At 64.5% G+C, this 12,277-nt stretch overlaps 1 protein-coding gene across 1 annotated transcript in view; it reads right to left on the reverse strand.

The window, feature by feature from the left end:
• Positions 1-1,884: 1,884 nt before the first annotated feature.
• Positions 1,885-12,277, reverse strand: part of BAHCC1 (BAH domain and coiled-coil containing 1) — a 34,785-nt gene continuing 24,392 nt past the window's right edge. Inside the window, 18 exon segments of the mRNA XM_042783557.1 lie at positions 1,885-2,091; positions 2,554-2,790; positions 3,874-5,042; positions 5,128-5,304; positions 5,568-5,687; positions 6,301-6,409; positions 6,498-6,573; positions 6,657-6,771; positions 6,862-7,009; positions 7,086-7,193; positions 7,284-7,585; positions 7,669-7,844; positions 8,492-8,757; positions 9,617-9,734; positions 11,687-11,825; positions 11,828-11,851; positions 11,854-11,875; positions 12,154-12,173. Coding sequence (XP_042639491.1) covers positions 1,885-2,091; positions 2,554-2,790; positions 3,874-5,042; positions 5,128-5,304; positions 5,568-5,687; positions 6,301-6,409; positions 6,498-6,573; positions 6,657-6,771; positions 6,862-7,009; positions 7,086-7,193; positions 7,284-7,585; positions 7,669-7,844; positions 8,492-8,757; positions 9,617-9,734; positions 11,687-11,825; positions 11,828-11,851; positions 11,854-11,875; positions 12,154-12,173 — 3,533 coding nt within the window.

The raw sequence follows: 12,277 nt of genomic DNA on the forward strand, positions 1-12,277 counted from the left end.
GAGCTGGGGTTGGGGTATCAGACACCACCACCGTGCCTGTGGCGAGAAGCCTGACAGTGTGGTCTCTTGGGGACCTCAGTGCAGCTGCAGGGCAGCACTAGAGGGGCTCACGGGGGGGTGCCTTCTGAGCACACATGGGGAGCAGGCAGCTCTGAGCACATTTCCATGGAGGGGGGCTGTTGGGGGTGAGGCCTGTGGGGCCCCGCCTGACCTTCCCATCTCTCTTGGCCCTGAAGAAGGGAAGGAGTAATGAGTTCTGGGGTTACCAGGGGGTGCACCTTGGGCAGCAGGAGGGGCTCATAGCTTGGGGGGCCGCTGCCTGGGGGCCAGGGTAGAGACCCTTCCTCATTCTAGCCCCAGGCATTAACCCATGAGGCCATCTCCCCGCCAAGCAGCCTCAGGAAAGTCCAGGCAACCTCTGTGGGTGTGGGGCCTGGTCCCTAGGCAGGGAGAGGGGTCCGAGGGGCCGGGGTAGGAGTGGGAGGGAGAAAGCAATGGGCGGGCCCAGCCCTTGTGTACTTTCTCCTCCAGCCCCAGTGCCTCTGGCCTGGCCTCCTGCCACCGGGGCCCTGAGCTGCTCAGGGAGGCTTTGGAGTACCCAGGAGGGTATCTGGGGTGAAGAAAAGGGTGAGGTGTGAAGACCTGCACCAGGCGGGCTGAGGAGGGCCAGGCCAGAGCCCACGTACCAAGTCCAGGTCGGTGCCACGACGAATTCCCACCCTGAGGGGCCATTCATATCCTCGCCTGGGCTCAGCAAACACTGTGGTGCGAGGGGACAGGGGTACACCGAGTGTGGTCAGGTAGGAAGAGGGCAGGTGTCCCTGCTCTGAGAGGAGGCTCGCTTTGCCCTTCCCAACGCACAGGCCAGGAGGACAAGCTAGCTCAGAAAGGACTTGGAATTAGGAGAAAAAACCCCAAAATGTCACTTTTCCTCACAGATACTTGACAAATACTTGTTCGTTGTGTTCTGTCTTAAACAGAGGTAAGATGCACATGGCTGCTGTCGCGCTGCAGGCTGGGGGCTGTCGCCCGGGGTCCAGGTGATCCGGCCCCCTTTCCCTCTCAGGCGGCCTCCTCACTGCCCCCCACCCCAATGCACTTCCCACCCAGGGGATGGACAGGAAGGAAGCCGACTGGAGCGAGACTTCTGTCCTGCAAGTGCCTTCCCCTAAGGAGAGTGCAGGCCATTGGAGGTTCTGTGCCCTCCTCATGGGGACCCGGGCTCTGCCTGGCCTTCCCCCCCTGCCCGACCCCAAGCTGCCTCCCTCGTCCCACATGGCCCAGTCTGCACCTCTCAGCCAGGCTGGGAAACAGTGTATTTTCAAAGAAAGCAAACCCCCCAAACAAAACCACTACACACACACGCACACACACGCACACATATACATACACACGCACACACGTCCTTGTCACGTGTGTGGGGAAAATACAACCCTTTTCCACTTTTTTTTTCCATAAAATGTCCCCGGAGAAATACAATATTTACAGAGAAATAAATAGACAATACACCTGATTCGTTTTCCCTGGCGGGGGCAGGCGGAGGTACTAGGGAAATATGGCTTGGATTCTAATCTCTCGTGAACTGCCAATGCGGGGGACAGAGGGCGCCCTGCGGGGCGGGCAGGCTGGGTGAGGCCAGGTCCCCCGTGGGCACAGCTCACCCCCGCAGCGCATGGGAAGGGGCTGGATTCCAATGCCAAAGAGCTTGCTCTTTCCAGGGAAAATAGCAATAAAAAAAGCCTGAATCTTGGGCAGTGGGTTTGCATATCTGCTCCCCTGGCCCCTTGGAGGCCCGATGGGGCTGCCCGCCGGCCGGTCCTGGAGCACGGGGCCCCGGGCCTTGGGAGGCACGGGGTGGAAGCTGGCGGCGGGCTCCGGCCTCGGTCAGCACAGGATGGGCACGCCGTCAGCGGTCACCAGCCGCCCGGTGGTGGGATCGTAAGTGCCTGCCAGGTAGTAGAGGTCCTGCCGGTCCTGGTACCTGCGGCTTTGGGTCATCTGCTCGTACTGCTCACGCCCCACCACCCAGCACTTATGGGAGATGGTTTGGACATCATTCTCATCTTCATGGCAGGACTGATAGAGCGCGTTCTGCGGGCGGGTGGGGACACAGGTGTCAGCGCCGGGCTCCCATGCGCCCCATGGCCCCAGCTGGGAGGAGACGTCCCTGTCTGGGAGGCACTTGGGTAAGCCTCTTTTCATCGACCTCTTTGGCCACTCACCCTGCAGGGTTGGAGATACCTGCCTCCCCAACGTGGACGCCTGACTGCTCTGTCTATAAACATGGTTTCTTCTCAAGGAGGAAGATTGTGGGGGGTATTTTCTGTCTATGGGATTGGAGGGTGCATGGGGGCTGCCTGTCCAATCCCTGCGGACTTGCCGCACAGAGCCCCAGGGTGACAACATCACCCACTTTACTGGGGCCACAGAGAGGACGGCAGGCACGGGGTGCCTCCTGCCGGAGGCTGCATGGTGGTGGTGGGTGCTCCCGGACAGCCACCTGCCGGCCTGGGCCAGAGGTGTCAGCCCCGGGTGCTGGGGTGGCCACCTCACCTTGCCATCACTCTGCCGCTTCCCCAGCTTGGTCTCCTCCGGGTGGTAGAACCACTTCACCCTCACCACCATGTTGCTGCCCCATGACTCCCACATGCTCTCGATGCGGCCAATGTAGGGCAGGTTGGGGCGGCCGGCGGACAGGAAGACAGCACAGTCTCCCACACACAGCGTCTCCTTGTCCCGGACAATTGCCTTGTAGAACAGCTTCCTGGCCTTCCCCTTCATGCCCCGCCTCTGCAGGGGACAACACAGGGCAGGGGCGGTGAGGGAGGTGCAGACGCAGGACCCGCGTGTGCGTGCGTATGCAAGTGCACACACATGCACTCACACGTGGGCTCTGGGGAGGGCAGGAAACGGCGGGAGGGAGGCCGGGGAAGCCATGGAGCCTGGGCTGGCTCTGTGTCCTGCCTCCACGGTTACGTGAGCTGCGAAGGAAGGCTGTTTCCAAGAGCAAGGCCCGAGCTCTGCTGTAAACAGTGGGTGTGTCAACACCGGACCGCCAACTGCAACCAGCCAAAACGCAAAACCAAGCCACATGCTATAGAAGACACTGCGCAGGCTCCTGGCTGTGATCTTTGTGGGGGACCCTGGGGCGCAGCTGCTAACGAAAGCTCTATGGTTCAAACCACCAGCTACTTGGCGGGAGAATGATGAGGCAGTCTGCTTCCATGAAGACTGACAGCCTTGGAGACCCTGTGGGCAGTTCCACTCTGTCCTCTAGGGGCGCTGTGGGTCAGAATGGACTCCACTCTGGGTTTTTAACCTTTCTGGAAGCAGAATGCCAGGCCTTCCCTTCCGAGGTGGGTTGAACACCAGGAGAAGTTTGTGCCGGGGAAGAGAGGGTTAGGGCTCTCTGTGCTTTCTTCATTTTTTCCATAAACCTAAAACCGTCCTAAAAAATAATGTCTATTAAAGTGCGAATAACTAAACGTCCACCCATAGAATGCTGTCAAAAAACCTGAAAACAAAACCTGGTGCAACCTCTAAGCAACAGAGACCCTCTCAGCCCCGCTCCCCAGAGCCGGCCACAGGAGATGCTCCAGCAACACCGAGCAAAGCAACAACACGAAATCGCCTCGAGCCCGTGGCCTGAGTGACGGTCATGCAGGGAACGGCACGGGACGGACAGAGGGCCAGGAGGGAACTGGCCACAGTGGTCACGGACCTCACGGGGTCGTGGGGTGGGTTTGTTCTTTCCTTGAGTTTACAAATCTTTAGTTGAAATGGAACAGCAACACCACCCCAAAAATTGCACGTGAAGGGAGAGAGGGGACTCCATGTCTGGGACTCCCTGTCCTGGGAGCCAGGCCCACCTACCTGTGTGGGGTTCCCCGACCACTTCCAGAGCTGCCGGGCAGGCAGGAAGGCCGAGATCTTTGGCCGGTTCTCCACGGAGGGCAGCCGCTGCCTCCGGGAGAGCTCTTTGGCTTTGGGGAAACTCAGGGCCTCCTTGCGCTTGAGCCTGGGTTTGCTGCTGCTGGAACCGGTGCCCGTGTTCCCGCCGGCCGCCGAGGCCCGGGACAGGAAGCAGCGCTGGGCGTGCGCGTGGGGGCCGCCCCCCTTGGGGCGCAGGGCATCAGGCTGGGCCAGCAGGGCGGGCACAGGGTGGGTGAGGCAGGTCTGAAGCAGCAGGGCCGGGTCCTCGTCGTCCGAGCTGTAGGACGAGTCCTCGTTGTCAGAGGAGCAGAGGCTGGAGGTGGACACGGAGCCTGAGGACGAGGTCGTGGAGGAGCTGGATGAGGACGGGGACACGGACAGGCGGGTGAGGAAGCGGGAGGGCACACCGGCCGCCAAGGCGGGGCCGTCCTCGTCCTCGTCCGAGTAGGAGCTGGGACAGTCGCTGTCACAGGGGAGGGGGTAGTCGGCCTGGCCCGCCGCATACTTTCGCAGCGTCAGCCCCATGGGCAGTGGGTGTACAGACGCCCGCCCTTTCTTGTCTTTGCCCACCAGGGCCGAGTGCGTGTAGCTGGGCGTGGGCAGGGGCCGGCCTAGCTTGGGCGCCAGCTCCTTGGTGCCCATCAGCAGGGCCTTGCAGGTCTTGTTCTTGGGTGAGGTCACGCCCTCGTGGTCCAGCTTGACGAGGAACTCGCCTCCCACCCGCCGCCGCCCACCCTTCTCCGCCTCGGCCTTCTTGGCCCGGAGCAGCTTGTGGGCACCCCCGGGCAGGCCCGGTCCGGCCCCGCCACCGAAGGGTGCGTAGGAGCTGGCCAGGCTGCTGAAGGAGGCGGCCCGGAAGCCGTTGCCGAACACGGGTGCGGCCACGCTGTGCACGGGGAACAGTGCCTCGCGGGTACGGAGCTTCTTGGCGCCACCATTGAGCTGAAAGAAGTTGTGCAGGGAGCCCGGGCCTTTGGCCGCTGCCCCCGCCTTCCGCTTGGTCTGTGACACGGCCGACCAGCTCAGCAGGGGGCTGGCCCGGCGGCCCAGGAAGTGCTCTGTGGCTCCAGCGGGGGGTTTGGCACCTGAGGTTCCAAGGTCGGCTTTGCCTGGGGCGGGGACAGAGAGAATCAGTGTGGCCCTCCGACCTGGCCGAGCTGCCCCGAACCCGGGCCCCGGCTGCCCCGTGGATACCGGCTTTGTCTTTGCTGATGGATTTCTTCCCCGCAGTCTTGGAGACTTCGGGGCCATCATGCACCTTGGGGGACAGGCTGGGGGCGGGGGTCTCACTGGGCGGGGGGGCCTCGCTTGACGCTTTCTTGCTTCTCCGGCAGCTGCTGGCTACAAGCAAAGCTGGGGAGGGCTCTGTGCCTGCAAGGGGGACAGTGGCCTGTGAGTGCCACGCCCCAGGGTGACTGCCACCCTGCCTCCCAGACACACGTGACTGCAAGGCCCAGGGCAGCTGCTTGAAGAGGACAGGCAGCCCCTCCCTGGGGATACGCCCTCCCCAGGACCACTCCCCGTCCCTGGAGGTCATCTCCTCCCTGAGGGTCACCTCTTCCTGGTAGGTGGCCCTCTCCCCATGGCTCACCCCGTCCTCAGGACCAGCCCCTCCTGGGCTGCCCCACACTCACACTGGATCTTGAAGTCTGGAGGCAGCAGCCGGATGTTGGAGACAGCAATGTGACCTGTGTCCCCGTCATCGAACTCCACCACCACAGAGTCCAGGTCTTCCTCCTCATCACTGGAGGTCCCTGTGGAAGGGACCCTGACATCAGGGACCTCTCTCACCCGTGCATAGCACCCGTAGGACCTTTGGGTGCCGAGGTCCCAGGGATGGGGAGGCAGGGTCCTGGGATGGGGGAGGGCAACTGGACTCAGGTAGGGCAACAGGTGGGGCTCAAAGGTCCCTGACAAGTGTCACAGACAGACATTGCTCCTTGATCACACTGGACCTGGAGCTGCCTCTCAGCCTGGGAGCAGGTGCCTCCCTTTGGTCTCATCCTGAGGCTGCAATGTTATCGCCAGCCATCCATCATTCCACCTAGGGCCGCAGGGCCTCATGGGAGCAGACACATGTGCACACATGAGCACACACGGACATGTGTTTTCACGTCACACCGACGGACCCTGGGGGTCCAGAGGACCAGGTGACTCCTCTGGTGACCCTCAGAAGCAAGGTGTCCTCCCAGCCAGACTCCCTCTGGTCTAGACAGCTCATCACAGCTTCCCCCGCCCCACTCCTGCCCGCCCCCCACAACCCACTCTGTTTTCCGGGTGACTGTGAGTGGATTCCCTTGTCCTGCTCTGGAGGGCAGAGGGGCTGGCCCGACCTGGGACCCTGAGCCCAGGCCTCGGCGGGCTCACCTCGGACCACGTTGCCCGGGTACAGGCAGCGGGACTTCTGGCTCCAGTAGGCGCAGACCCGGGTGCCTGGTGGCAGGTGCCGGCTGGACTGGGGCCGGACATCCAGGACCTGCCGGGAGAGAACGAGTGCCGGCCCGTGAGTGGGCAGGGCCGGGTGCGGGTGCCCGGGCCCCAGACGTCCCCCAGCAGCCCCTCACCGCCTCTTGCAGCAGCTGCTCCAGAGAGTAGATCCTCTGCCGGTTCCCTCGCTCGCCTTCAATGACGACACTGTAGCTGGGAAGGGAGAGGGGGGACAGGGGTGTGAGGGGAGCCTGGGGCCGCCGCCCGCCCGCCCACCCGCCTCCACCCCGGCCTACATGTCTGGGGGCTGCAGGGTCCTGACGCTGCCCGCGTACAGCAGGCTGTCCTCCTTGGGGATGAGCACGGGCAGGCCGTCCTGCAGGTCTTCTTTGTGGATCACACACGAGCGTGCTGCAGGGAGTGGGGTGGTGTCAGCGACCCCCACGGCCCAGCCCGAGGCCCCGCAGCGAGCTCGACGAGGCCGCCCCCAGCCCCGCTCACCCAGGGCGGCCCTCTGCTCAGCGCTCAGGGGGCCGCTGGCCTCGCCGTCCTCCCCCTCTGCCTCCGAGAAGCTGCTGTCCTCATCAAACTCGAAGTCGTCCTCCACGGCGAAGCTCTCCAACAGCCGGCTCACGGCCCGGCCCTTGCCCTGGGAGCAGAGGGGTCAGTGCCGGTGCAGGGCAGGGGCGGGAGGGGCCGGGTTCCTGGGGCGGGCGGGGCCACACCTGCTTGCTGACAGCCGCACTCTTCACAGCACCCAGCTTCCTGCCCTTGCCCAGGATGGCCTTGGCGTTGCGCGGCGACAGGGTGATGGACAGGGCCCCGTTCTTCCGCTGGGTGGGGGCGGACAGAGAAGGGGCAGTGTGAGGGTGGCACCTGGACCCAGGGGCACGAGGTGGGAGGGTCCCTGGGCCGACGCTCACCTGAAGCACCGGCCGCAGCACGGAGCTCTTGCGCGTGGCTCTCTTGAGGCGCTCACTGGTCAGCTTGCTGCCCTCCTCGTGGCAGCCGAAGGCGCGGGCAGGGCCTAAGAGGGCGTCCCTGGTGGCGGGGGCCCCTGGCTCTGCCCGCAGACCTCCCCTGCCTTTGCCCTTGGCTTTCTTCTTACTGGGCGCTCCAGGCGGCCTCTGCCCTGGGACCCGCTCCAGCTTGGCGGCCACCTTGGCCTTCACTGCCCTCCTCCTGATCTTGACCTCGCTCTCGGGGCTGGACAGGCGGCAGGCCCCTGTGGGAGGGAGGAGAGGTGTCGCAGGGGGCTCCTGGAAGGCCCCACCTGCCCGAGCCCACCACCCTGGTTACCAAGGTTACCAAGGAGGCCCTGCCGCTCTTTCTTCTTCTTGGCCTTCTGGTTGGCCTCCATCTTGACCACGGAGGAGGGTGAGGGCCCCAGCACGGCCACGCCGGCCCCGTGCAATGCCAGCCCCGACTCCTTGGGCGGCACCTCAGTTCCCAGGAGCCCCCTGCAGTCCTCACTGTCAGAGCCACTGCCTGAGAGAGAGGGACAGGTCCTGTGACTGCGCATCACAGGGGTGTCGTGCTGGGGGCGCTGACCACACGTGCGCGTGACGAACACTGGGGTGGTGGCGGACGGGTCACTGTCAGCCCCTTGGCTGCCCTTGCCCACGTGGGAGGGAATAGGGCCTCAGCCGCCACGCCTTCGGGGCCCGTGGCTCTCTCACACCCTGGGCGCAGGTCCCTCCTGGCAGCCCCTCCGCCTCTTCCTCGTCCAGCGGGGCCTGGCTGTCCCCCAGCCTGAGCTCTGCTTCCTCTCCGCCTCAGCAGAGGGGCGCCTCCCTTAGTTGTTTGTCAGGGAGGGCCCTGAGGGGCTGAGGAGGAAGCGTCTCTTTGTCCAGGAGGGTCTCTGGACACGTGTGCTCACAGGCCAGAGCACCTCCGGGCTGGCCTGGCCGCCGCTGCGGAAGGCGTGGGGCGGGGGCGGGGGGGGGGGCCGCTATTTTTAAGCCCATTTTCCAGGATGCGGTACTGAGCTCTGACCCTGGGGTCACCGTCCCCCAGCCTGTCCATACAGAAGTCCTCCCTCTTCCTATCACATGCCACCCGCCCTGACCTGTTCTGGAGGTGGCTGGGTCCCCCCAGGGACCGGCCCGGAGGCTCCTGCTGCGGCCCCAACTTGCCTGCCTCCGGTCCCGAGGTCCCCGCTGGCTTGCCCAGGAACTTGGGTGCCTCCTTGCCACTGTCGCCCTGGGGCTGTGGGGGCCGGGCCACTCCAGACACCTTGGTGCTCTTGGCACCGGACAGCTTCTTGTGCACACGCCCTGTTGGGAAGGGGCTGAGGCCTGGAGGCAGCCCCTTGTTCTTGACCTTCGGCTTCAGCTGGGCCACCTTGTGGGCCACGACGGCGGCCAGCTTGCCCTGGGGGCCGCTCTTCTCACGCTCCTGTGGACGGACCAACAGGGCAGCAACTTGTGGGCTCTGCACCCACAGGGCGGCCACTCAAAGCGGGCACCTCCAGGTCCTTGGGGGGTCTCCTCCAAGCCCCGGACTGCCCACCCACTGTGGGTGGGGAGGCAGGGCCTTGTGAACAGCTCACAGCTGGTGGGCACAGCTTTTCTACAGGGGGCTGCAGGCATGTCCTGAGAGCAGCGGTTCAGGATGGGGTCAGAGGTCTACACGCTCTGTCCCTCGGCCCTGGGACGGGGTAGGACACCCCTTACTGAGGAGGAACAGGTAGGTGCTGGCCGCTCGTGGGAGAGCAAGTCCCCTGGGGTAAGGAGGCTACACTCAGGGGTGTGCTGGCACTGTGGGCAGCACTCTCCCAAGCTCCTCTGAAAGTGTGGGGCTCCTGTGCTGTGACCCAGACACTGGTTCTTCCTCTAGGGCGAGTGGGGGAGGGAACATCATAAGTAGCAACGTCGGGGGGGCCTTGCTCTGGTGAGGCGGCTTGGGGGGCAGCCTGAGCGTGGCCCCCACCTCAGCACAGACATCCTTCCGTGGTGTCTCCCCCACAGCGGGGCCGGGAACCACATCTGTGGGATGCTCTGTGAGCCAGTGACGGGGGGCAGGAGAGATGGAAGTGGCCCCTTGCCAAGTATCCATCACATTGGCACGAGGAACGTGTGCCAGGTTCCCACGGCTCCCAGCCAGCTGCCCAGTGACCTGCTGTATCACATTTGCTGGCACCAGCCTCGTCGCCAGCTACCTGGGAACCCCAGCGGGTGCTGGCCCAGGGGGCCGAGCACCTCTGCCTGTGTGTGGACACCAGCAGCTTTGACTGGGGCTGTGGGGGGGTGCTCACCGCAGGGGTGGCCTGCAGGCCCACGTAGACGTCCTGGTCCAGGCGGCTCCGCTTCTCAGGGGGCTCCCCAGCGCCCCGCAGCTCGGCACACAGCAGACCCAGGCTGGTCCTCATTGCCCTGGGGACACCGGCAGGTGGGTGTGGGGGACAGGTGCAGGGCCCCACCTGGCTCCCCAAAGCTGTTCTCTACCCCACCCCTGGTGGTGCCAGTCAGGCAGGTCACAGCCTGGCCCCCCGAGGTCCCTCCTTCTCTCCTGACGGGCTCCTAGTGCAGATGCGGCTCAGTACAGCCCATCCTGTGGAGGGGTGAGGCAGCCCTCTACTCCCCACCCCGGCCTTCACCCTGCCCCTCAGCTACCATACGGTCATGGCCATGGTGATCGAGGGGGCCAGGGGAGTTGGGGAGCCAGGCTGTGCAGCTGGCTGGGACACTGTGTGCCCAGGCCCAAGGCCTCAGTCTTTCTCCTTGGAAAATGGGATGACAACTAGGCCTTTCTGCAGCGTCAGGGGGAGGGATCACAGGGACGAGGCAAGACCCAGCACAGCCCTCAGAAAGTACCAGGCCGACTCAGCCACAGTCAGGGACAGAGAGGACACGGGGGCAGTGGAGAACGGTCTACCCCCAGTATCAGTGCCCTACTTGGAGCTGGGGCAGTATGGACCCTGGCCTGCACAGGGCCAGTCACTGTCTCCTAACACCCCAAGAGTCACAACCCAGTCACTGCCTGGTCCTCCCCACTGCTGGGCTCCCTGCCTGGGGTACTGCACTGGCCCCTACAACTCCGTCTGCTGGATTTCATTCTCCCACGCCCCTTTCACATGGGGAGCCTTGGCTGCCTGCTCTGGACCAGGTGGGGGCTGGGAGTTTGGGGTGTCACCCAGGCCCTCCCCTTGCAGCCCCCCATCCCCAGGTTGCTGAAGGAGCTCTGTTGTACAGTGAGACGGGGTCATGGACAGAGGCTGGGAGCCCTGCCAACTGTGTGGCTATCACCTTCCTGCCTAGAGTGGGGGTCAGGTCAGGTCGGCCAGGGACTGTGGGAAGCCACCACAAGGACTTGCAGCTACCACCCGTCTGACTTCCTGCCCCCCGGGGCCCCGATGCCAACTGCCCCTTGCAGGGCTCCCAAAGTGGGACAGGCGCCCAGAGCTGGGGAGGAGGTAGAGAGAGGAAGGGGGGTCCTGGGGAGGGGCCCTCAGTTCCTTCTGTCCTGGGGTCACTACCTTTCAGGCAACAGCGGCTGCCTGGGTGGGGCCTGGCTTCCCTGGGTCAGCAGAGTGGCTGCAAACCCATGGGGGCTTCTGTGGCTGGGGACTGGGTGCCAGGCAGCTTTGAGCCACAGCACGGGGCAGCCTTGCCAGGCCCCAGGCAGCGCCCACACTGGCCAGCAGCCCCCATGACCCTGGCTGGTTCTCAGAGGGGTCCCTGGGAGTCCCCTGCTGGGCGACACCTGGGCTAGGCAGAGGGACAGCTCAGGGAGGCCCCGCCCCCCACCATATGGTGCGTCCCTCCACCGCCCACAGCCGAAGCCAGCTCCCCCTCCTCGTAACCTTCCCTGCTTTTGCTAATGTTTTGTGACATAAAGCCCCAAGATTAATTTTTTGCCTCTGTCTTAATTGAAGGAACCATTTAGTGCCGATTTTACTATTATTACCAAATCATCAGGGCTGCTACTGCTGGAGCCAGCTCGCGCCAATAGAGTTTGGAGGCGCTCAGAGGATTTATGCAAATGGGCCTGCCGGGAGAGGCAATTTGTAGCGAAGAAGGACAATTATACCAGGCCCGGGAGTGCGCCTACGAGCGCCGGGCGGGTGATGGGCAATAACTCGCGGCAGCCGTGGGCAGCACCGCAGCGTGACCAACAGCTTATACCGGGCAGATAAAGGGCTTTCACGCCACGCCGCCTCACCAGGGGGACGCGGTGCAGGTGAGCCGCGCTGGGTGCCTGGGCTCCGGGGCTGGGGCTCCCCGGGGGGCCCTGAGCCCGAGGTGGTACCTGGGCTGCAGCAGCCAAAGGAAGGGGTCCCTGTGCTTGGCGGTGTTCCCGTGATGCCCTCACATCCCCGACTCACTTGACTCTCTTGCCATCGCCCCTGGCCAGCTGGCCCCCAGGACGCAAGGCGGGCAGAGAACTGGAGTGTTTCCGTTTCCGGGGCCTCCCTGGCCCACGCCGAGCAGGGCTGCGCGAGCTCTCGTCTCTCCTGGGGGCCGCGGAGGAGCAGTCAGAGGCCGATGGTACCCTGGCCCCTGCAGAGGAGCCCCTGCCCCAGGAGGGCTAAGGGCTGCCCCAGCCCTGCAGCCGGCCCACCCTATGTAGTCTGAGCCCCACTGCAACTGCAGGGCTCACTCTGCCCCCATGACCCCTAGCCCCCACCCGGCCTCTTAGCACCTCCTGGGACCCCCAGCCCCCACCTGGCCTCTCAGCATCTCCTCTGATGGTTCCCCAGAACCAGTATCCCCACCACGGCCCCCCCTCCTCACGGTCATCCCCCCGACTCCCCCCACCTACTAGTGGTTGTCACCCCCCTGTGGCCCCCACCTACTCATGTTCGTGTTCTCCCCGCGGCCCCCCCCACCTACTCATGGTCACCCTCCCCACGGCTCCCCCTCCTCATGGTCGTCCCCCGACCCCCTCCTCGCAGTCCCCCCATGGCCCCCCACCT

Source organism: Orycteropus afer, unplaced genomic scaffold (assembly GCF_000298275.1).
Source record: "Orycteropus afer afer isolate SDZICR_OR568_19922 unplaced genomic scaffold, OryAfe1.0 scaffold00018, whole genome shotgun sequence".
NCBI classification, from domain to species: Eukaryota; Metazoa; Chordata; class Mammalia; order Tubulidentata; family Orycteropodidae; genus Orycteropus; species Orycteropus afer.